Source organism: Haemorhous mexicanus, chromosome 1, assembly GCF_027477595.1.
Source record: "Haemorhous mexicanus isolate bHaeMex1 chromosome 1, bHaeMex1.pri, whole genome shotgun sequence".
In the NCBI taxonomy this organism is placed as follows: Eukaryota; Metazoa; Chordata; class Aves; order Passeriformes; family Fringillidae; genus Haemorhous; species Haemorhous mexicanus.
The window spans coordinates 978,242-1,000,569 of record NC_082341.1 but is presented as its reverse complement, the minus strand read 5'-3'; the positions used below and the strand labels follow the sequence as shown (position 1 = coordinate 1,000,569).

The following is a 22,328-nucleotide window of genomic DNA, read 5'->3' as shown; positions in this document are numbered from 1 at the left end:
ACCCCGTGTCACCTCAGGGACCCCACTGTGGGGGACAGGGTGCACAGTGCATGGGGGGGCTCTGCAGGGGACCCCAGGGTGCCACCAAGGTGCCACAGCCAGGACAGGGTGATCAGCCAGGTCCTCACTGCCTGCAGGTGCTACCATGGCCCTGGTACCCTGGTGGGGATGGCACAGCTCAGGGGGGCTGTGGGGGCCACGGTGTCCCCAGGAGGGGAAGGGGGGTTTGGGGTGGCCCTGCTGCTGCAGGAAGCCCTGGGGAGCTCTGCCCCACTCACAGCAGATGTGACAGCAGAATAAAGCCACCCGTGCTTCGCTTTGCTGAATTCCAGCTTTTTAATGCCTGTAACAATCCTCCAGGCACCACGTGGTGACAGCAGCAGCTGGAGGCACCGGATTTCCCCGTGGGAAGGAGCTGCTGTCCCCAGCACGGGGACACCCCAGCACCACCCACAAACCCCCATGGCAGTCAACTACCCCACTCAGAGCAAATCCCCGCTGGCAGCAGCTCCACATCCTTTCCTGCTGGCTGCAGCAGCCACTCCCTGGGAGAAGGTTCTGGCAGCAGCTTTGTGTCCCCAGCACTGCCACTGCAAACCCCACGGCACAACTGCGGGGAACAGCGGCCAGGCCGGGCCTCGACGAGCCCTGGCCCCTCTCACGGGCAGAGGCGGCCGCCCGGTCACTGCTGGGGAGGGCTGTCCCCGAGGAAGGCTCGCCCTGCGCCGGCTGACACCATGTGCACCGCGTCCTCCAGCTCGTAGAAGGCCTGGAAGAGATCCGGCGAGGTGGCCTGGCACTCCAGGTACCGCCGCAGCGTGGCCAGGCTCCTCCAGACCTCCCGTTCCGAGGGGCAGGGCGGCACGGCCGCCAGCTCGCCCGCGTCCTCGCCCTCCGCCATGCTCTCGTCCCCGTCCGCCTCCGCCGCGTCCCCGTCACGCTCCGGCCGCTCCCGGCCGAGCAAGCCGGGGGCCGAGGTCAGGGACACGGCCTCGGTGCCGGCGTAGGGAGTGAAGCCGGCGGCGCGGAAGCAGCCGGCGATGAGCCCCGGGTGAACGTCGCCCCAGGCTTGCGCCAGCATGTGCAGCACATCCAGCAGGCTGGGCTGCCCCGCGCCGCGCTCCGCCGGCAGCCACCGCAGCAAACGGCGCCGGTAGTGGCCCTTGAGGTCGCCGGCGATGCCTCGGTCCAGGGGATGCGCCAGGGCGGCGGCCGGCGGGACGAAGACCATCCTGACGTTGGACAGCTGGAGGTAGGGGTGCGCCTCGTGCTTGGCCAGGAGGAGGAGGACGCTCTTGCCCCGCCGCCGCATCCCCTCGTTGAACTCCCGCAGCCACTCGGTGAAGAGCGCGGCGCTCAGGCCGGCCGGGCCGCCGGCGCGGTAGCTCCACGGCATCTGCTCCAGGTTGACGCCCCGCAGGCAGCGCGGCCGGGGGCTGTCCCCCACCGCCCGCAGCGGCACCTTCTCCGAGCCGCTGGCGTTGGCGCACAGCAGCAGCGTCAGCCGCTCGCCGGGGCTCTCGCCCTTGCCGGGGGCGCCGGCCGGCAGCGGCACCGCGGTCTCCCCGCAGGCGAAGATCTCGGCGGGCGCGTAGCTTCGGAGGAGAGCGGGCAGCACCGCGCCGGCCCAGTGCTCCGCCGTGGGCTGCTCCGCGTCCCCTTTCTCCGCCGGCGGCTTCTTGCCGGCGAGGCCGTGGCGAGCGCCCAGGCGAGCCAGCCAGCCGCCGCTGGGCTCGGGATCGGGCCGGGCCGGGTGCCTGGCCCTGAGCTGCAGCAGCGGGCGGCCCACGGGCAGGTCGGCAGCGTGGGCGCCCTCCACCCAGCGCAGCAGCGCGGCCTCCAGCGCCGCGTCCTTCCCCTCCCGCTTGCGCTTGCGCTCGGGGTCGCCGTTGCGGTGCCACTCGCTCAGAATGCGCTCCTTGTTCTTGATGATGCGGCAGATCTGGGGCTGCGACACCCCGAAGCGCTTGGCCAGCTCGCTCTGCGACACCTTGGGGCCCTCCAGCATCTCCAGCACGCGCACCTTCTCGGTCAGCGACAGCTCCTTCCGCTCCTTCCGCGGCGCCGCCGTGGCTCCCTCCGCCGTGCCCGGGGAGCGCCCGGTGCAGGGGCCCGGGCGGTGGGGGCTGCTCGCGGCCCCCAGCCCCGCCGGCTCGGCGAGGCCTCTCCCGCAGCGGCCGCAGGCGTAGCCGAGCTCCGTGCCGCGCCCCAGCCGGTGCCGCACCAGGTCCGGCTTCTGCCCGATGCCTCGGCCGCACTCGGCACAATCCAGCGGCGGCTCCCCGGGCCGGCAGCGGCGGCTCTCGAAGGCGGGGGGTGCGGCGATGAACGCCCCGTTACCGGCACCGGGATTCGGCTCCGGCTCGAGGACGCCGCAGTAGCTGCAGCCCCTTTCCCGCAGCGGGACGAGGAAGTCGGAGGGGCCGGCGTGGCGGGACGGGGGCGAGCGGGGCGGTGGGGACACCCCGTCCTCGCTCTTCACCTCCTTCCCCTGCCAGTCCCCTGCGGACACAGGAGCGCGTTGGGGAGCGGCCGCCCCACCAGGAATCCCGCGGGACCAAGCCCCCGGCTCGGCAGGATCCGGGCCAGTGCCCGACTCCTGCTCCCGGTGCCACCTGGCCACGACCCCGCCCGTCCCCGTGTCCCGCTCACCCTGGGAGGGGCCGGCGGGTGCCGCATGTGGCCGGGGGCTCTGGCGCTCCCCGTAACGCCCCGCTGCCGCCGCCACCCCCTCGTCCCCTCGCTCCACCTCGGGCAGGATGTCGGGTTTGGTGATGGTGTAACCTGTCACAGAGACAAGAGGAGGGACAGCCGGTGATGCCACTGGCCATGCCAACGGACCTGCCACCAGAGATGACATCGGTCACAACAGGCCCGGGATGGCTACCAGTTGTGATGGGTACAGGCAGCCGGTGTGGTCCCGTGGTGACCCCAGAGCCACCCCGTGACCTCCTGCTCCCGGTATCAACTCGGTGAGTGCCGGTCTCGCTCGTGGTCAGGCCACGACCGGCAGTGCGAGGAGCGGTGCCGGGATGGCCCCGGTGCCTCACCCAAGTCGACGGGATGCTGGCGGTCCTCCTTCATGGCACCAGCACCGTCCCGGTCGTCGGGAAACGCGCCAGCAGCTGCTCCCGGTGCCGCTCCCGCCGAGGCCTCAGCAGCGCGAGGGATGGCGGTGCTTGAGTGATGCCTCACCGGGATGACGACGCGCGGCCGGGCGGCGAGACGCGGCGTCGGCGGCGCCCGCGGAGCCGGTGGCGGGGCCGCCGAGACCCGGTGGGCCGCGGTGGCGTTACCGCACCTGTCCCCGTCCCTTCCCGCCCGCTCGGTCCCGCTCGGTCCCGCCCGATGCCGCCGCCACCCCCGCCTCGCGCGGCCCCGCTACCGGCGGCGGGAGCGCGCGTGACGCCGGGCCCCGCCCCCTTGGCGCTCCGCCCCCCGATTGGCCGCGCCGCCGCCCAATGGGCGCGCGGTCCGCCCGCCGCCGGGGGTCGCTGTGGCGCCGGGCGCCGCCGCCGCCGCTCCCAGCGCGCCCCGCGCCCTCGGCATGGCCGCTCCGCCCCGCCGCTGCTGAGCCGCCGCCGCCGCCCGGCCCCGCCGCCGCCCGCCCGCGCCGCCGCCCCGCACCTCCCGCGCCGCCCCCCGCGCCATGGCTGACTGGGCCCCCGCTGAGGTAAGCGCCGCCGCCGGCCCCCGCCTCCCCCGCCGGCCGCCGCCCCCCGGCCCGGCCCCGCGTCCCGCCCCCCCCGCCGCTGCGGGCGCGTCCCCGCGCTCACCGCCGCGCGTTCCCCCGCAGGAGCTGGAGTGCATGATGGAGCCCCAGGAGCTGGGCCTGGAGCAGCCGCTGCCCGCCCCCGAGCAGGGCCCCGGCGGCGAGGCCGAGCTGCCGGCCGCCGAGATCTCCCTGACGCTGGTGACCGAGATCCAGGCCGTGGACAGGAAGGTGGACACCCAGGCCGCCCAGCTGATGAACCTGGAGGGCAGGATGAGGATGGCGGAGACGAAGCTGATCGGCTGCGAGAAGACGGCGGTGGAGTTCGGGAACCAGCTGGAGAGCAAGTGGACGGCGCTGGGCACGCTCATCCAGGAGTACGGGCAGCTGCAGAAGCGCCTGGAGAACATGGAAAACCTGCTGAAGAACAGGAATTTCTGGATCCTGCGGCTGCCCCCGGGGGCAAAAGGGGAAGTCCCCAAGGTAACGGTCTGGGTTTGCTGCTCCCCGCTGCAAAACGGGGCTGTTCTACACGTCTGCTGGGCTCAGAACCCCGTGCCCTGTGCTCACAGCCCCTTATACTGAGCCCTGTACAGCCCCATGCCCTGTACAGCCCCATCTCCTGCGCACTCACAGCCCCATCTCCTGCACTGACAGACTGATCCCTGCACTCACAGCCCCATCTCCTGCACTGACAGACTGATCTGCGCACTCACAGCCCCATCTCCTGCACTGACAGACTGATCCCTGCACTCACAGCCCCATCTCCTGCACTGACAGACTGATCTGTGCACTCACAGCCCCATCTCCTGTGCACTCACAGCCCCATCTCCTGCAGTGACAGCCTGATCCCTGCACTCACAGTCCCATTTTGGGACAGCTGCAGTGCTGAGAGCTGTTCATGGCTCCCCCACTGCCCTGTCCTCCCTTCAGTGCCCAGAAGGACCAGCACAGGTCCCGCTGTGTTGGTTATGCCCTAGTCATGCACGTGTGATCTGGGAGGGATGTTACAAATTGCTGTGTTTGGATCACGTGGAGTTTGGTGGCTCAGCCCTGTGTAATTGGGAAGCCTTGGGAACATCCCCAGGGCTGTTCAGAGGTGATGAGCAGCAGAATTGTGTCAAAAGGAGGTGAAAAGGAGTCTGTGCCAGGCACTGTGCACGGGGCATCGCCTGTGACAGGAGGAGGCCGAGCAGGGGGAGGTGACAGGCGGGTGACAGGGGAAATCCCTGTTGTGTCCCTTGAGGCATGAGGCACGTGGGAAGGAGCAGATGTTCCTGTCTGCACAACACTTGAGGAGTTTGAGTGAGAAAACTGAATGAGAAAACATCCCCAGGTGTTTTCTTTAATGTGAAACAAACCCCGTGGTGCTGCTGCTTGCAGGTCCCCGTGGCCTTCAACGACGCCTCGTTTAACTTCTCTGAGGAGGAGTGGAAGAGCCTCAACGAGTGGCAGAAGGAGCTCTACAGGCACATCATGAAGGGCAACTACGAGGCCGTCATCTCCATGGGTAATGGCAGGCCTGACTTTGCCCTCAGCCTCCTGGCACAGAGTTTTCCTGGGAGCTGGTGGATGGAAGCAGCGCTGTGTCCTGCAGGGTCGGGGTGGGATGTGCTCTGGGGAGGTGTTACACAGCCCTGGCAGTGAGTTCAGCCCTCACAGCCACGCTGAGGGTGGAAGGATGTCATGAGTGTCACCACCAGGACAGTGGCTCCCTGATGGTGCCTGCAGCCTGGCACCTGAGTGCTGGGATTGTGAGGAGGAGGAGGGGAAGTGAGAGGACTCTCAATCCAAGCAAGGCTGGGGAAGAGGGAAGTTCCTTTGTCACGCCAAGGTCCACAGATCCACTGCGCTGGGTGCGTCAGCCCGCTGGCTGCTTCGGGCAGCGGAGGGTGCCCTGTGCCCTGCCTCTGAGGTTCCTTCCAGCCCTTTCCCTGGGGAGTTGTGCAGACTTCCCTTTCCTCTCCCATGAGGGAGAAGTGACCTTTGCCTGGGTGCTCTGTCCAGCCCCAGGGAGCGAGTCCTGCTCGAGGTGCTGCGGGGTCTGCTGGGGCAGAGCTGGGGAGAAGCAGTGGCTGGGGGTGAGCTCTGCCTCCTGCTTTCCCCTCAGCAGCTCAGGGCGGTGCATTCCCAGCCAAAGGAACGCGCTCCGCTCGCTCCTGCCAGTCCTGGCCGCGGGAATTCCCTCTGGGGAACGCGTTGCCTTCACAGCATGTTCCAGAAATGACCTTGCCTTGGCTGGACCGGGGCTGGGAGCGCAGGCGCCGTCCCTGGTAGCCAGACACTTCCCTGTGCCGAGCCCAGGCTCATCTGCCTCACTGCCATCCAGCTCTGCCCAATCCAGGCCTTTTCTCCTTTTTTTTCCCCATTTATTCCTTTGAACAGAAGTTTCCTGCAGTCCCTGTGTGCCAGGGAGAAAGGTGAAGGGTAACCACAGCCCCAATCTCCTGTTTCCAAAGCAGTCCCGTGTCCTGCTCCTGAGGCACGGGAATGCAGCTGCAGGGGATCTGGGGATCTGAGCCTGGAGCTTAGAGAAACCTATCTGTGCTTCATCCCGAGGTGTGAGAAAGGAGGTTTAGGGCTTTGGCTCCCGTGTAAGGCAAACAGATCCACCGGAGCACAGGTGGCGTTTAACCCCCAGGGCCTCCCTCCCATGTGGCTGGAAGTGAAGTTTTCTGCTCTCCGCCCGAGGAGAGATGGTGATTGTCCCCTTTCCCCCACCAAAATCCGCGAGCAGCCCGGGACTCGGACGAGTAGGACGGAGCGGTCCTGGCTGGAGGGAACCGCACGGGGAGGGCAGTGCTGGCAGCTCTGCTGCTGCCCCCGAGCTGAAGCCCCCATTGTAATGGATCCGCGGACCTTAGCGCAGAGGAGAAGCCAGGAGAGCCTGCAGGTAAGCCTGGATGCCTTTCCTTACTGTCCTCCTCACGCTGCAGGCTGGGAGGTGCTCCTCACCTGAGCAGAGCGTGCTCCTGCATCCAGGGCCCACGCAAGGTGAGCGGGGCAGAGGGCTGAGAGCAGCTTCCCGAGCCTCTCTCGTTCATTCCCCAGTGAAGGAAGGTTGGTGGGCAAAGGCTGCAGATTCGCTCTCCCGCCAGGGCAGGGGAAACATCCTCATCCTCTTTTTGTGTGCAGACGCTGCCATTTCCAAGCCTGAGCTGCTGACACGGATCGAGCAGGGAGAGGATCCCAACGCTGAGGATCAGGAGGACTCTGAGGGAGGAGAGACCCCCACAGACCCCACCACTGGTGAGCCACAGGATTCCTGGGACTCGGGGTGGGGGAGGTGGAGGCAGATGTGGGGCTGTTCTGTTTTGTCAGCTCTCTCCTCAGGTGCAGGGGGGTTTGCTTTCCTTCATGTCTCCCACCTGATGCATCCCTCTCTCCTGGAATCCTGAAAAGCAGCTGGGAGGTTGGAGTGTAAGTCCTGCTCTTTTCTCTTGCACAGAGTTTTTCTTCCCTGGGCCCGATGACAGTTCGTGGGGTAAATACGAAGAGACTCTGGCTGAAAGCCACGAAGGCTCTGAGGAAGAGGAGAGCATGGAGGTCCCTGGTACATGTGAGTGCACTGAGCTCCTTTGGGAAGTGTCCCTTGCCTAGATGTCCTTTTGGCTTCCCGGCCTCATTCCCAGGAGCAGCTCAGCTTTTCTGGATGATGCTTTTCCAGAATTTCAGAAAGTTGCTTTGAGTCACAGTTTATACCATGGGAGATCCTTCACCCTCAGGCACGGTCCAAGCCCATGAAGGAAAAGAAGTTTTACTCCTTTTTCCTCTGTTTTTTGGGCTTTATCCTAAAGTGTAAGTTCTTAAAGGCCTGTCCTGCTTCAGGAACTCTTTTTTTTCCTCTGGCTACCTATCTATAGCCAAATTATATATATAATATTATATTGCAATATAATTGAAGGCAGGAAGTTGCTGGAGTGTGTCCAGAAAAGGAAATGGAGCTGGGGGAGGGTCTGGAACACCAGGATCAGCTGAGGGAGCTGGGAAGGGGCTCAGCCTGGAGAAAAGGAGGCTCAGGAGGGACGCTGTGGCTCTGCACAGCTTCTGCCAGGAGTGGGGAGCCGGGGGTTGTCGGGCTCTGCTCCCAGGGAACAGGGACAGGAGGAGAGGAAAGGGCCTCAAGCTGTGCCAGGGAGGGTCGGGTTGGAAATTGGGAAAATTCTTCCCTAAAAGAGTCTGTTACACATTGGGACCACCCAGAGCACTGGTGGAGTCTCCATTGCTGGAGGGATGTAACATCCATGTGGATGTAGTGCTTGGGGACATGGTTAGGGTGGCCTTGGCAGTGCTGGATTTAATGGTTTCCAAGGCCTTTTTCAACCTCAACAATTCCAAGATTCCAAGAGCAGGTGCTCCCAGCTGGCCTCGCAGCCCCGTCAGCGCCAGGCTCTGAGCTGGGTGTGCACAGCAGAGACCCCCGTGTCCCAAGGGACCTGAGTAAGTGACCTCCCAGTCCTTGTGACCCCAAATGACACCGGTGTCTCTGCTCCACCAGACGAACAGCCGTGCGACGAGGAAGGCTCCGAGAGCCTGGAGCTTTCCAGGTCATTGACAGGAAAGTGGGAGGAGGTTTTCTCCAACCCGGAGGAGGAGATGCAATCGAGCAGCAAGAGCCAGAGCGGGTCGGCCCCGCCGCAGCGAACGGCGACGGGCAACGGGCTGAGGCGCTCCGTGCGCCGCGGGAGAGACTTGGCCAGGAAGGATCCCGAGGAGGCGGCGGCCGACAAGGGGCCCTACATCTGCTGCGAGTGCGGCGAGAGCTTCCTGGACAAGCAGCTCTTCGCCACCCACCAGAAGGCTCACGCCAGCGAGGAGGCCTGCACGTCCCTGGAGCGCGGCGAGAGCTTCCGGCAGAAATCCAAAGCCAAGGGCCAGGGCCCCTCCCGCTCCAAAGCGTCCAAGCGCCCCGACGGGGAGAAGAGCTCGGGATTCAAGTACGGCTTCGTCAGGCACCAGGTGAACAACATGGTGGAGAGGCCCTACACCTGCTCCCAGTGCAAGGAGAGCTTCAGCCTGGAAGTGAGTCTGATCCTGCACCAGAAGCTGCACACGGGGAAGGGCGACGGGCCGCTGACATGCACCTACTGCGGGAAGGACTTCCGTGACCTCTCCAAGGCCATCCGCCACCAGCGCATCCACACCGGGGAGAGGCCCTACCAGTGCACCGAGTGCGGCAAGAGCTTCATCCGGCGGGACCACCTGCTCAAGCACTGGCGGGTGCACACCGGGGAGACCCCCTACCAGTGCCCCGTCTGCGGGAAGCACTTCCGCTACAAAGAGTCCCTGAATTGCCACCAGAAAATCCACTCCCGCAACCCGCGGCCCGGGGAGGATTCCCAGCACAACCTGGGCTCGGCGGGCACCCAAACCGACCATTTCTGCGTGAAAAAAGAGACTAAGCAGTAGCCGTGGTGGGGCCGGGGCAGGAGGGCTCGCGGTGACCGTGACGGTCTGGCAGGTGGACGTGCAGCACGATGGCAGGTGACTTGTATCGCAGCTAATCCATGTGGTCATGCTACGAAGCCCGCTTTGGTGAAGCATCCAAGGAATTCCTCTTAAAGACTCTGCTCGGCCGGCCCAGGCAGCTCTGGGACCCCGCGGGGTTCCGTGGCGCTCCCACCGCGGCGCAGGCCCCGCGCTCGCTGTTCCCTACGCAGGGTTGGATTCTGCCCGTAGAGAATAATCCCGAGCGATTCTCTGGGCTCCGTATTTAGCAGGTGTTCCCCCACCTATCTTTGTGCATATTCAGGAGTGACAAGCTTTCGCTTTCTTTTTTCCACTCGTTTCACTGCAAGGCTGGAAGCGCGAGGAGGGAGGGAGGGAAGGAAGGCGCCGTTCCCGGCCGGCCGCCCGCTCCCGCTGCGTCGCCGCGTCCCGAAAGGCTGCGAGGCCAGGACTGGGATGAAGGCCAGAGAGGCGAGGCAGAGAGGTGATCGGGGCACGACGTGGGATTTGTGGAAGGCGGAAAAGCGGAGAGGAGAGCGTGGCAAAGAGCGGGGTGAGATAAAGCAGGTGCAGGAGAAGGGGCTGAGGACACTGGAGCAGGAGGAGTCGGGAAGGGCAGCGTTTGGAGGCGTGCTGGGGTCGCTCACACGAGGAGGACACGTCTCCGTGCTTCTGGAGGGTGTCACTGGCACCAGCCGGGCTGTGGTTCCCTCTGGCCCGAGGGAACGGCGCCGCTGGGCCGACACACGGACTCCTGACAAGGAAGGTGATTTTATTATAATTTTTTAACTGGGTTTGGTCTCACTCAGGTAAGTCAGACGAGTGAAAGCAGCTTCTCCTAACCCCTGTAAAGAGCTGTTTGGTTTTTAGTTAACCTAGAAGTAGTCTTATTATTATTAATTATTATTATTGTTATTATTATTATTAATTATGATGATGATAATACTACAAGGAAAGGTGTGACACTATATTTCACAGTTGCTCTAAAACACTTCCATGTATGCGATAACCGCCCGGAGTTTTCCAGCTGTTTGTGTAAATATTGGATGACTTCTGGAGCTGTTGGTGTTGTTCTGAGGTGGCTGTACGTGGTGTCCCTTCGCTCTGTATCGTCAGCTGCTGGTTTGTGACCGTGTTTTGTAATAACTTTTGTAAAGTCTGTCAATACAGTGTTTCCATTCTGAATTCCGTGTCAGCCCTTGGCGGGTGCCTGCAGCTCCCTCATCCTGCTCCTGGCTGGAGCTTTTCCAGCTCATTGTGAAGCTCCCTTATCCTGCTCCTGGCTGGTACTCGGGAGCTTTTCCAGGTAACTGTGGAGCAGGTGAACAGCACAAGCCAAGCTGAGCTGGAGAGCCAGGCCTGGCAAACGAGGCTGCTTTGGGATGCTGTATCTGGGATTGGTGGTTTTAACTTGATTTGTGCCTGTGCCACACACAAATGGGGCTGTGGACAGCTGAGGAATCCTTGGATCTGTGGTGGGACATTCCATGCCCAGGATGAGGGACAGGGAGAAGTGCTGGTGGCTGTGGCCACCTTGGAGCTGGGATCATGGGATCAAAGGATGGGTTGGAAGGGGCCTCATAGGGTCCTTCCAGCTGGTGCCACACACTGGGGGATTTTTCCTTCCAGGCTCCCTCTCAGCCCAGCACTCCCCAGGGCCCTCCCTGCCAGAGCCCAGGACACAGAGACGGTTCCCTCTCCCCACCAGAGACCCCCCGAGCTCCAGTGAGCTCCAGGGGTTGTTCCAGCTTGGGACCTGGTGTGGGAGGGGAGAGGGCAGCCCTGAGGTCACAGCCACCACCATGGGGATGTGGCACTTGGGGTCCACAGAGACCAGGGAGTGCCAGAGTCCCTCAGCCATCCCAACCTGTGCTGGGTGCCCAGGGGGATAGAGCGAGTGACCCCAGTGAATCCCCCACATTCTGAGTGACCCCAGTGAATCCCCCCCCACTCTGAGTGACCCCAGTGAATCCCCCACACTCTGAGTGACCCCAGTGAATCCCCCACATTCTCAGTGACCCCAGTGAATCCCCCACATTCTCAGTGACCCCAGTGAATCCCCCCCACTCTGAGTGACCCCAGTGAATCCCCCACATTCTGAGTGACCCCAGTGAATCCCCCCCACTGTGAGTGGCCCCAGTGAATCCCCCACACTCCGGAGCCATTCCATGGGCTGCCCCACATGGGCATGGAGATGCTGGAGATGGATTATGGGGAGAAGGAGGGAGAGGGAAAAGAGCTCAGGGAAGGAGCAGCTTGTGGGATCCAGGCTGGGGAGGGTGGGTTCTGCCAAGGGCGAGGCTGAGCACAGCTTGGAGCACACAGAGACACCATGGGGGTCACACGAGTGTCCCTCTGTGGTCACACAGGGCTGTTCACAGGCACACAGCACTCCAGGGGCATGGCTGTATCCCAGTCCTGCTCACTCCACTCCTGGCAACAGCCACACCTGGTGATCCACACCCATCTCCACAGGGACAGCGTAGGGCCTGCCACAGCCAGGGTCAGGCACTCCCTCTGCACTGAGATGTACAAACCCCAGCCAGGGACACCCCTGAATTCCAGAGCTGCTCCTGGTGTCCCGTCCCAATGGATCAGTCCTGGACAGGAGTTGTGGATCCCTGGGACAGCCCAGGAGGGGCCTGGACAGGGGGTCTTTACTTGGGGGTCCCCACTGCTGCCACACCTCTGTCCCCCCCTAAGCCTGGGTGACCCATCCCACTTGTCCTCTCCCTTTTCCCACAAACCAGAGGGTTTCCTGTCCTTCCCTGTGCTCAGTGCCACCAACTTCCCCCCCAAGGTGTGCCAGAGCAGGCAGGGATGGCACTGGGGAGATGGGATGGGGCAGTTGGGATAAGAAAGGGTGAGTGGGACAGGATGAATGGAATGAGATGGGGTGGAACTGGATGAGACATGGATGGAATGGGATGTGATGGGACAAGATGTGGGATGGACAGGGTGGGACTGGCTGGGACAAGAGCGGACACACAGCACGGATGGAATGGGATGGGACAGGGTGAGATCAGCCAGTGTGCATGGGGTGGGATGGGTCGGGCATGAAGAGACAGCGCGGATGGGTGGGACAGGAGGGCATGGACGGGACAGGGCGTGGATGGAATAGACAGAATGGGGCAGGACAAGATCGGGAAGGACAGGACAGGATGGACTGGGATGGGGTGGGAGAGAATAGGAAGGGATGACGTGAGACGGGACGGGACGGGACGGGACGCTGCGGTCGGGTCCGGAGGGGAGGCCGAAAGGTGGGAGGGGAGGGGTCGCTCCATTTCCACGGCACCGCCGCCTGCGGCCGCCATTTCCGAGCCCGCAGGGATGGGCGGCGGGGACCCGACGGGCGGGGCCGGAAAAGCCGCCCCGGGCCTCCACAGTGACCCCCTGGTCCCTCCCCTGGCCCGCCATGTCGCAGCGAGCCCCCCGCAGTCTCCCGCAGTGTTCCCTCTCGCTCGCCCCAGTCAGACCAGCCCCTCCCGTCACCTCGCACCGCACCCCGGCGCCTTTCCCGTTACTCCTCGGTCCCCCCCGTCCGCCCTGGCTCCCCGCTGCCAGCCCAGCTCCTCAGGCAATCCCGAACGCCGCCAGTCCCGCAGTGCCACCAACGCCCCCAGCCCCGTCAGTTCCCCAGTCCCTCGGTCCCCGCAGTCCCCCCGGTCCCCGCGGTTCCCGGTGCGGGCGGTGCCGTGGGGGGGCCCCGACGGGGCGGGGCGCTGATGCCGTCGGCCCGCCAGGGGGCGCTGTGCTGCCCGCGCCCGCCCCGCTCCGCCCCGCTCCGCGCGCGGTCCGGCGGCGGCAGCGCCCCCTGGCGGCGTGGCGGGGCAGCGGCGCGGCCGGAGCGCCGGACCCGGACCCGGACCCGGAGCCGCGCTCGGTGTCGGAGCCGCCGCCGCCCCCGCCCCGCCGCCTCCGCCCGCTAGGCCCGCGCCGCCTCCGCCCCGCCCTCGCCGCGCCGCGCCCCCGCCCCGCCGCGCCGCCCCGCGCCCAGCCCGATGCCCGGCGGCGGGCGGAGGTGAAGCAGCGAGCGGGCGCTGGATCCTCCCGGCCGCGGCCCCCGGGGCCCCGGGCACGGAACAAAGGGCCATGGCCGAGGGGGCCCCCGCTCAGGTAAAGGGCGCTCGCCCGGCGCGGGGCCGGGCCCGGCGCGCACTGCCCGCCCGCGGCTCGCGGGCCGCACGTCGGGGCTCACGGGCCGCGCCGTCGGGGCTGCGGCGGGCGGGGGGGGCGGCGGGCGGCGGGCGCTGTCAGCGCGCGGGGCCGCGGCCGCCCCCACGGGGCGACGGGCGGGGACGGGACGGGCGGCCCCGGGGGGGCGGCAGCGCCGCGCCGAGCCCGCCCGGGCCTCCGCGGCCGGCAGCGCCCGCGCTGCCGTCGAGGCCGGGCCTGCCCGGCGGCCGCGCCGCCCCCCCCCCCCGCCGCCGGGCCCTGCGGCCCCGCGGGACCGACCCGCCGCCGCCCCCTCCTCCCGTGTCACCGCCCGGTCCCCATGGCGACGGGGCGCCCGCAGCCCCCCGGGTGTCCCCTCGCCGTGCCCATGGCAACGGGGCTCGGCCGGCCTGTGTCACCCCGCGCCCCCCCCCATCCCGTGTCACCTCCCGGCCCCGCGCTGTCACCTCCCCCCACCCCCGCCGCCGCTGGTCCTGCCCGTCCCGTGGGACCGGCACGGGGCCGCCGTAAGCGGCTTAGCGGGGACACGGGGACGTCCCCGCCGCCCCGGCGAGCGCCGGGCCCTGCAGCGGCCCTCCCGCGGGGTCCGCATGGCCCCGGGGATGTCCCCATCGCCCCGGGGGGCCCCCGTCACACGGGGGGCGGGGTCTCTGTCACCCCGGGAGGGTCCCTGTCCCCTTGCGGGCATCCCCCGCCCTGACCCCGCGCCCTTGTGTCCGCAGGCACCGGAGGCGGTGCGGCCGCCGCGCTGCCCCTCGCCCCTCCGGCCGGCGGCCGGCCCCGAGCGCACCTCGGAGCGGGAGACGCAGACGGCTGAGCTGTCCCTGACCGTGGTGGCGGCCGTGCAGGCGGTGGAGCGCAAGGTGGATTCCCACTCCACCCGCCTGCTGGACCTGGAGGGTCGGACGGGGATGGCGGAGAAGAAGCTGATCGACTGCGAGAAGACGGCGGCGGAGCTGGGGAACCAGCTGGAGAGCAAGTGCGCGGCGCTGGGCACCCTCATCCAGGAGTACGGGCTGCTCCAGCGGCGCCTGGAGAACATGGAGAACCTCCTGAAGAACAGGAACTTCTGGATCCTGCGGCTGCCCCCAGGCAGGAAGGGGGAAGTCCCCAAGGTAACGGTGTCCTGGGGAGCGGGAGCCGGGTGCTGCACCCAGAATGCTCCCGGGGGGCAGGCCCGGGGTGGGTGAGCGGGGACAGCCCCCGCTCAGGTGAGTCTCTCACCGTTGCAGCTGCCCATCGCAGCTTCCCAGCTCATCCCCTGCTGGGGCTAAAATACGGAGGGACAGAGGCCTGGGAGGACATCCTGGTACTCAGGCCAGAGGTTTCAGTTCTGCTCCACTGCGCTGCACAGCCCTGGGGCCGTTGACTCTTTTTGTTCATTTTTCTTTTTTGCCACCATTTCTAGAAACCCTGCAGATTTTGTGGTTCTTCCGTTTTGACCACCTTGATGCTGCAGAGTCTCCCAGGCCAGGAAAGGAGCAAGTGGGAGCTGCTGCTGCAGGGAAGGGGGAAGCTTTGGGATTCAGGAAGGCAGATGAGCTCCCTGGGCATAGCTCTGGAAAGAGCCCACCATCAATATTCAGTTCCTACTTGAATTTCACAACCTTCCTGCTAAAAGAGTGTGCAAATGAGACCACGTAGGACATGGGAGAGGGAGTATCTCTGGAGAGAGCAGAGAGGATCAGGAAAAGGTGGGTTCAGACCCTGACACCCCGTTAGTGCAGTTGGGGGACAGAACTGGAGCGCTGCATTCCCTCTGAAGAGCTCCACTCCAACTCGACACAGTTTGCACATCCTGAATTTATCCTTAGGAATTATTTCTTGGCTAACAAGCTGGGGAGCTGCAGATGGTGGGCACACAGTAACCAGGGATAATGGGGAGCCCTGTGGGCCAGGGCAGAGTTTTCCCTGGAGTTCTGGGGTAATTGAATCCCGGAGTTACGTCAGCTCATCAATAGGGATGAGTCTAGCCCAGCTCCTGGGTTTTCTCTCCCTTGTGGTCCCCCAAGCCTGATCACCCTGCAGAGAGCAGGGACTGAGAGGAGGAGCTTGAGGTCCTTTGGGGAAATCCCAGTCTGGATTCACCACCAGGAACCATCCGTTTGGTTGAGTCCTTTATTCCCAAAGAACTACCTGCCCTGGAATTGTTTTAAATGCAAAAAGCAGCTCATGGCTGGCCTCGGAGGAGCTGAAGCCTGGCTGTGTCCAGGCTCCTGCTTGAAGGCGCTGTTGGAATTGCAGGTGCCGGTGACCTTTGATGACGTGTCCGTCTATTTCAATGACAAGGAATGGGAGAAGCTGGAGGAGTGGCAGAAGGAGCTCTACAAGAATGTGATGAAGGGGAACTATGAATCTCTGATCTCCCTGGGTAAATACGGGGTGTGCTCGCCCTGCTGAGGGACAGGAGGCTCCTTCTGGCTCCTCCTTGGAGATCCCCTTGGATGAGACCCAAATGGCCCATTTTAAAGGCTTGAAAACACAGGAGGATGTTTTCAGTCTGGGTTTATTCCAGCTCATGCCGTGGTGGTGTTCTGGCTGGGCGAGGGATGCCCTGTGGGCAGGTGAGGTGGAGACCTCCCAAACCTCTTCCAGACACAGTTATGCCATCCAAAACCAGATCCTTCCTTCCCCATGGCTGTGGGAGGGCTTCCCTGCATCCTCTGGGTCTGCAGTGGGTACCAGCCCCTCCACCCCTGCAGAGGATTTTGCACCTGTGGATGTTCCTGAGTGTCCTCACGTGTTCCCTGCATGCTGGGAAGAGGTGGAAGCCAGTATCAGATTCCCAGTGCAGTAATCCCTCTCTCCCATCCCTCTGTCTCTCAACAGACTATGCAATTTCCAAACCTGGTGTTTTGTCTCAGATCGAGCAAGGGGAGGAATCGCGGGGCAGGAATGAGCAGGACCTGGAGGAAAGTGAGATCATTACTGATGCCACGGCAGGTGAGGTGGCACCTTATCACCAGGGCAGCCCTGGGTTGTGTTCCCTGGAGCTGCTCATCCCAAGGCTGGAGCAGATGCTGCTGGGAGCTGAGGCTGATGTGGTTTATCAGGAGAGGCCTTGCCTAGGAATGGGATAAATTGGACTGATTGGAGGTTTGGTGTCCAGGTACAGCTCAACATAGAAACCAGGGCAAGCAGAGCCTGGAGAGTTGGGCACTGGGAGCCCTTCCTAGGAAGGGAAGCATCTGCAACCAGACCAGGTCCTCAGGGAGCCGGTGTGCCCAGCAAGGACAGAGAATTGGGTCCCATTGGGAGAGCCCATCCACCCAGAAAATCCTCCACCCTCTCTTTGTGTGGATGGTGCCTGGGTTTATCCTTGGAGCATCCTCCTGGGCAGGGAAGCCTGGTCCCAGGCTGTGTGCAGGGAGATGGGATGGTGAGGGCCAAGACTGGGCTGGGAATGGGGCACCGGTGACCCCGAGTCCCAGAGCAACTCCTGCTCTGCAATAAGGGGGCTGATAAGGAGATAAGGAGGTGGCCTGGAAGAGAGGGTGTCACCTTCACTTGTCATCCCTGATTCCAGTCTGTGCATGTGGGGTCACGCCAACGTCCTGCCTGTGCTCTCCATCACAAGGATCTTGAAATCAAATAGAGGCCAATGGGAAGGGGAAAATCACGGCCCGTGTGCCGCTGCAGCTGGGAGATGTGGGGTGGCCGAGGGGTGCTGAGTTGTGGCACCACGGCCCCAGGCTGGGTGGAGCAAGTTCCCTGTGCCTGTGAAGGGTCCTGGGCTGGAGCTGGGAGCGTGGCAGGGATGGGTGAAGGGCAGGAGCTGAAGGGAGACCCCTCAGCGGGATCAGCAGCTGGAGCTGGTAGGGATTGCTGGCAGCAGGTCCCTCCTGTTGGCTCTGGGAGTGATGGCAGGCGGGAATGTCTCGTTGCTGCAGCTGGAATAAGGGTGGTGATCAAAACGGAGGAGCTCCTTCCTGAAGATAGCCCTGAGAACCCCGAGCTGCACGGGATGTCGGGGCAGTCCGAGGGCAGCTTCCAGAGCCCCGACGAGGAGGCGGCCTGCGAGAGCCCCTACGGCTCCGTGTCCCCCCCGAGGGACCTCCCGGGCACCAGCCTGGGGGACTCCTCCGAGTACGGAGCCGACTTCAGCGAGATCCAGAGGGTCATCGTTCACCACGGGGGCTGCACAGGTGAGACACTCGGGACACCACTGATCTGCACGCGTGGTGTGTCAGGGACAGGAGGCCCAGGGGGCTGAGGTGGGTTAGGAAGAGGTGGGGAAGGGATTGGATGGACAGGAGGAGTTAAATTCCCCCAGAACTAGCACCAGAAGGAAGGTTTCTGGCTGCAGCAACTTCCAAGAGTGGCTCTGGTCACACCTTGAGCTTGGAGGAAAAGGCAGCATGTCCATGGTGGACACAGAACGTGGTCTCTGAGGGCTCCTGTCCTGCTCAGGAGCAGAGTAAGCACTGGCCCAGTCCTCTGAGTCTGGGAAAAGCCCTGGTTAGCCACGGAGACCAAGGGAAGATGTGTCTCTCTCTGTGAGAGTCCCAGTGAGCCTTGCTCCCAAAACCCCGCTGTGGCAGAGGGCAGGAGGCTGGTGTGAGGTGTGGAGGAGTGGATGGTTGCACACTGGACACTGCTGGAGGAATGTGGGATGTCCTGCAGGTTGCCACATGTGGGAGTTGCTCGGGGCAGCTCCACAGAATAGGGAAGAATGTGGCTGGAGCTCTGTGATTTGCGAGCTGCCAGGAGGGAAGGGGAAGGATGAGGTGATTTGTGGAGAGATGAGATGATGGCACCGAGTGTTTCATGTGTAGAATTCTGCTGGTGGAGTGGCAGATACAGGCCAAGTCCTACACATGTGCTGTAAGGCTGGGGATGGGAGAGCAGGGAGATGAGAGGTAGGGAATGGTGGGTTCCTTCCTCCTGACGGCTTTGTGGTGGTGTAACACAAACCAAGACACAAGAGAGCTGGGCTCTTGAGGGCCTCAACTCCGTCTTGTGGGTCCTGTGGTCTGCTCAAGGCTTTGTGAGGGAAACCAGCCAAGCCACCAGGGGGCCGAAGCTGATCCTTGTCTGAGAGCCACTGCCTCTGCCAGGGCGTGGGGCCGGCTGGTGGGGCTGGGCAGGAGCTGTGGCCATGCTGGCCAGGATGGGGGCTGAGCCCCCAGGCCCACAGAGGGGGCACGGAGAAGGACCTGGCTTTTCCCTTCCTCAGAGGGAAGAGGGCCATGGCGTTGAGACATCCACTCTCATTGGTTTCCTTTTCTTGGGAAAGTGTAGCTGCTCTTCCTGGGAGAGCATCCAGGCCTGGCTCACAGTCCAGTGTGGGGTGACATGAGGGATGCCCTGTGGGCCTTTCCTTGGGCCGTGCTGGCTGCATGTCCTGCCGAGTGTCCCTGGGATGGCTGCTGTCACCAAACAAAGTCCCTGGCTCACTTCCGGCCTCGGTGACACGAAGGGGAGCCTGGCCTGCTGCCATCCATCCCACTGCCATTCCATCCCACTGTTGATCCATCCCACTGTTGGCTGCTCTGGGAAGGAGAGGGCTGGGTCTCTCACCACACCACATGGCAGCGGGGCTGAGGGAAGGGGACAGTCCCAAGCGGGCTGTGCTGTCCCCGGAGCAGAGCCGGCAGCCCGGCGCTGTTTCTGTCGAGCAGTGCCATGCCAGGGGTGTTGTTGCAGCCCAGTGAAAGGGCAGCAGATGGAGCTGCTCTGCAATCACTCAGCCACCCGAGCCCTGGTGACCCCATGGTGCTTTTATCCCTCACATCCTGCAGCAGCATGAAGTTGCCAAACCTTTTGGCAGGCGGTTGGAACACACCCTCCAGAGGAGCCTGACTGGGGTGGTTTGTCTGAACTCTATGTTTGGGGGCACATGGCCCATCCCAGCGCTCTGGGCTCTACCTGTAGCCCCATTTGTGGCACAGGCTGGCTCCCAGAGCACAAACAGCTGCAGGAACCCATGCAGGTGTTTCTGTAGCACCCAGGGGTATGAGGCCACCTCATCCCACCCAATGACCCTAATGCTGTTTGATTTCCCCCCTCAGAGGATGGGATCGTGATCAAGACGGAGGAGGAGGAGGAGGAGGAGGAGGATGATGACCCCGACACGCTGGAGCCGTGCGCCATGTTCTCGGGCCGGAGCGAGGCGCCGGCGTTCCCCAGCCACGAGGCCGGGCTGGGCTGCGAGGCGCAGTGCAGCTCCAAGGCGCAGCCCCGCAGCCTGGCCCGCGTCAGGAAGCCGTCGGCCTGCGAGAGGGACTCCGGGGACATGAAGCCGGCCAGCGGCCAGCAGCGGAACCGGACGCGGGAGAGACCCTACATCTGCCCCGAGTGCGGCAAGAGCTTCATGCTCAAGATCAACTTCATGATCCACCAGCGCAACCACCTCAAGGAAGGGCCCTACGAGTGCCACGAGTGCGACCTCAGCTTCCGCAACAAGCAGCAGTTCCTGCTGCACCAGCGCAGCCACACGCGCCGCGGCGTGGGGGTCCCGCGGCGCCCCGAGCACGGCCTCAAGCCCCCGTCGCGGCCCCCGCCCCCGGGGAAGCCCTACAAGTGCTCCGAGTGCGAGAGCAGCTTCAGCCACAAGTCGAGCCTCAGCAAACACCAGATCACCCACGTCGGGGAGCGGCCCTTCACCTGCGGCGAGTGCCGGAGGAGCTTCCGCCTGCAGATCAGCCTGCTCATGCACCAGAGGATCCACGCGGGCAAGAACGAGATGGCCTTCCTGTGCCCCCAGTGCGGCAAGAACTTCACCCGGCCCTCCCACCTGCTGCGGCACCAGCGGACTCACACCGGCGAGCGGCCCTACCAGTGCAGCCAGTGCGAGAAGACCTTCAGCGAGAAGTCCAAGCTCACCAACCATTACCGCATCCACACGCGGGAGCGCCCGCACGCCTGCGCCGTCTGCGGGAAGGGCTTCATCCGCAAGCACCACCTCCTGGAGCACCAGCGCATCCACACGGGCGAGCGGCCCTACCACTGCACCGAGTGCGGCAAGAACTTCACGCAGAAGCATCACCTCCTGGAGCACCAGCGGGCGCACACCGGCGAGCGGCCCTACCCCTGCACCGAGTGCACCAAGTGCTTCCGCTACAAGCAGTCGCTCAAGTACCACCTGAGGACGCACATGGGAGAGTGAGGGGCTGCCGAGGCTTCCTCTCCCTCCCTCCCTCCCTCCATCCCTCCCTTCCCTCTCGTCCTCCTTCTCCTCCACTCATCTCTCCCACCCTCCCTCCATCCATCTCCCCCCACCCCGGCTCAGGGCATGGACATCAAGGAAGCTTTGTGTGGTAGCGCCGCTGGTCTGGTGGAGACTCGGCTGATTGGAAATAAATTAATGAATTAAAGCAAGCAACGCGTGGCAAAATTAAAAGATTATATATATAAAAAATTAACTGAAGCAGCTGATTTAGGGGGAATCCTCACCAACAAGCAAACAAACCACCAACAAAAGAAACCTGTACACAGGGTGTTTTGCCGGAGTAGGACTCGTAACTGCTTTTTAAATCTACTGTTTGGGTTTTTTTAATAAATGTGGAGGAACTTTTTATTTGATAAGAACCTTAGGATGGGCAAGATTTTATTTTCGGGTTTGTTTTTTGTTTGTTTGTTTTGGGGTTTTTTTTGTTTTGTTTTTTTTGTTTTTTTGTTTTTTGTTTTTTTGTTAACTGCTCTGTAGGCTGATTCTGGCACAGTCACTTTTTGTCCAGGAGCTCTGTGGAGGCGCTGTTCCGTCCGGGCTGGATGTGACAGGAGGAGCTCCAGCCGGGGGGAGGTGAGTAATTAACAGATGCAGCTGATGAGGAAGTTCTGCGTGTGTCTAGATTGGAAGTGCTGACAGGTGCCTGCCCGGCTCGCGGGGCTGTGATGCACTCCTGAATTATACAATAGAATAAAATTCTAGTTGCAGTAAAAGACCCTTTTTCTGGTAGGACCCCTCCGCAAGGCTCCCCCAAACACTCATTCCCAGCGCTCAATCTTCCCACTGGGGGCTGGCCCTGCTGCCCCCGAGGGCATGGGGTGCAGTGGCTCTGCCCATGGGCTGCTGTAGGGCCAGTAGGGACTGAGAGCAAGACCTTGTTGTGTTTAACTGCTCTGCTGTCCTTGAGCCTCTGCCGGGGGCATCGACCGTGCCCTCCTCAATGGCAGGAGCAGCAGGATTCCTGCCCGGGGAGGAGCAGCTCCAGGCTGGCTCCAGGGAAAGACCTCCCTGCTCCTGTGCATGTGCTGCCGAGGTGGGTGGGACACGATCCATCTCTCTGCTGTTGATCTGAGCTCCTGTTTGTACCAGCTCGGTTCCTGGGGATCCCAGCTTGTCCTGGCTGCAGCTCCTGAGGTTGGGCTGTGGCTGGGTGAGAGCCATCCAAAGGGCTGGGCTGGGGCTGGAGTGGTGACACCAGCTGGGACTGCAGGACTGCACTGGTGACACCAACAGAGGCTGGGCTGGTGACACCGACTGAAGCTGGGGCGGTGACACCAGCTCCCTGGAGCACGCCGGGCTCTTCCTGGTGCTGTCAGATCTCCTGTTGGACAGTGGCATCAATAAACAGATAATGGGAGAAGTTGTCAGGACCTGTTAATGCCTTTGCAGAACCAAAGTCCTGATCCAGGACCTGGTGTATGAGCCCCTCCTAAGCTGGGATTTATGGCCTCTACGGTACTAGAATGTGCCAGAGGGCAGTGCAGCCACATGGAAGTGCTGAGAGCCACCCGCTGCTCATTGCTGTGGGTGGCAGCATTTTGGGGCTGCTGGGGGACGCTCCTGCCTTCCCACTGCTGGGGTGGTGCCTGCAGCTCCCTGGAAGAAGTTTGGGGTTTCAGGTCAGGGCGTGCTGTCTGACAGGAGTTGACACTTCCGTCTCTGGAAGTTGGCCGGGCTGGATGAGACTTTGAGCACTCTGGGATACTGGAAGGTGTTCCTGCCCTTCCTGGGAGGTGGAACAAGATGAGCTTGGAGGTCCCTTCCCACCCAGACCATTCTGGGATTCCATGAAAAGTGCTGTGATGGGGCTGATGACCTGGA

At 63.3% G+C, this 22,328-nt stretch overlaps 3 protein-coding genes across 5 annotated transcripts; 2 read left to right on the top strand and 1 right to left on the bottom strand.

The window, feature by feature from the left end:
• Nucleotides 1-317: 317 nt before the first annotated feature.
• On the bottom strand, nucleotides 318-14,259 carry LOC132340430 (tigger transposable element-derived protein 3-like). Of its 3 annotated transcripts, XM_059871551.1 has the most exons (4): nucleotides 14,127-14,259; nucleotides 3,777-4,111; nucleotides 2,653-2,784; nucleotides 318-2,502 (listed from the first exon to the last, which is right to left on the bottom strand). In XM_059871551.1, exons 2-4 carry the CDS (start codon nucleotides 4,081-4,083, stop codon nucleotides 683-685), a joined length of 2,259 nt encoding a protein of 752 aa, XP_059727534.1. In that variant the 5' UTR covers nucleotides 4,084-4,111; nucleotides 14,127-14,259; the 3' UTR covers nucleotides 318-682. The 3 variants fall into 3 exon arrangements, with proteins under 3 accessions (XP_059727534.1, XP_059727465.1, XP_059727605.1); XM_059871482.1 differs by lacking the exon at nucleotides 14,127-14,259 and having other exon boundaries at nucleotides 3,777-6,465; XM_059871622.1 differs by lacking the exons at nucleotides 3,777-4,111; nucleotides 14,127-14,259 and adding an exon at nucleotides 3,051-3,316.
• Nucleotides 6,464-10,345, top strand: LOC132341904 (zinc finger protein 180-like). The gene is made up of 4 exons (XM_059874076.1): nucleotides 6,464-6,605; nucleotides 6,848-6,961; nucleotides 7,161-7,271; nucleotides 8,211-10,345. The coding sequence occupies exons 3-4, from the start codon at nucleotides 7,253-7,255 to the stop codon at nucleotides 9,119-9,121; spliced, it is 930 nt and encodes a 309-aa protein (XP_059730059.1). The 5' UTR covers nucleotides 6,464-6,605; nucleotides 6,848-6,961; nucleotides 7,161-7,252; the 3' UTR covers nucleotides 9,122-10,345.
• On the top strand, nucleotides 13,130-21,220 carry ZNF777 (zinc finger protein 777). The gene is made up of 6 exons (XM_059872262.1): nucleotides 13,130-13,276; nucleotides 14,059-14,451; nucleotides 15,581-15,707; nucleotides 16,166-16,279; nucleotides 17,227-17,481; nucleotides 19,348-21,220. The coding sequence occupies exons 1-6, from the start codon at nucleotides 13,253-13,255 to the stop codon at nucleotides 20,442-20,444; spliced, it is 2,010 nt and encodes a 669-aa protein (XP_059728245.1). The 5' UTR covers nucleotides 13,130-13,252; the 3' UTR covers nucleotides 20,445-21,220.
• The last annotated feature ends 1,108 nt before the right edge of the window (nucleotides 21,221-22,328 follow it).

Bases quoted from the DNA above. Each gene is read 5' to 3' on its own strand.
- LOC132340430 (XM_059871482.1), bottom strand. From the start codon at position 4,122: ATGTTCTCCAGGCGCTTCTGCAGCTGCCCGTACTCCTGGATGAGCGTG. The intron at 2,785-3,776 runs GTGAGCGCGGGG...TCTCTGTGACAG, and splicing joins CTGCGGGGGAACGCGCGGCG to GTTACACCATCACCAAACCC. The intron at 2,503-2,652 runs GTGAGCGGGACA...CTGTGTCCGCAG, and splicing joins ACCCGCCGGCCCCTCCCAGG to GGGACTGGCAGGGGAAGGAG.
- ZNF777 (XM_059872262.1), top strand. From the start codon at position 13,253: ATGGCCGAGGGGGCCCCCGCTCAG. The intron at 15,708-16,165 runs GTAAATACGGGG...GTCTCTCAACAG, and splicing joins TGAATCTCTGATCTCCCTGG to ACTATGCAATTTCCAAACCT. The intron at 16,280-17,226 runs GTGAGGTGGCAC...TCGTTGCTGCAG, and splicing joins CATTACTGATGCCACGGCAG to CTGGAATAAGGGTGGTGATC.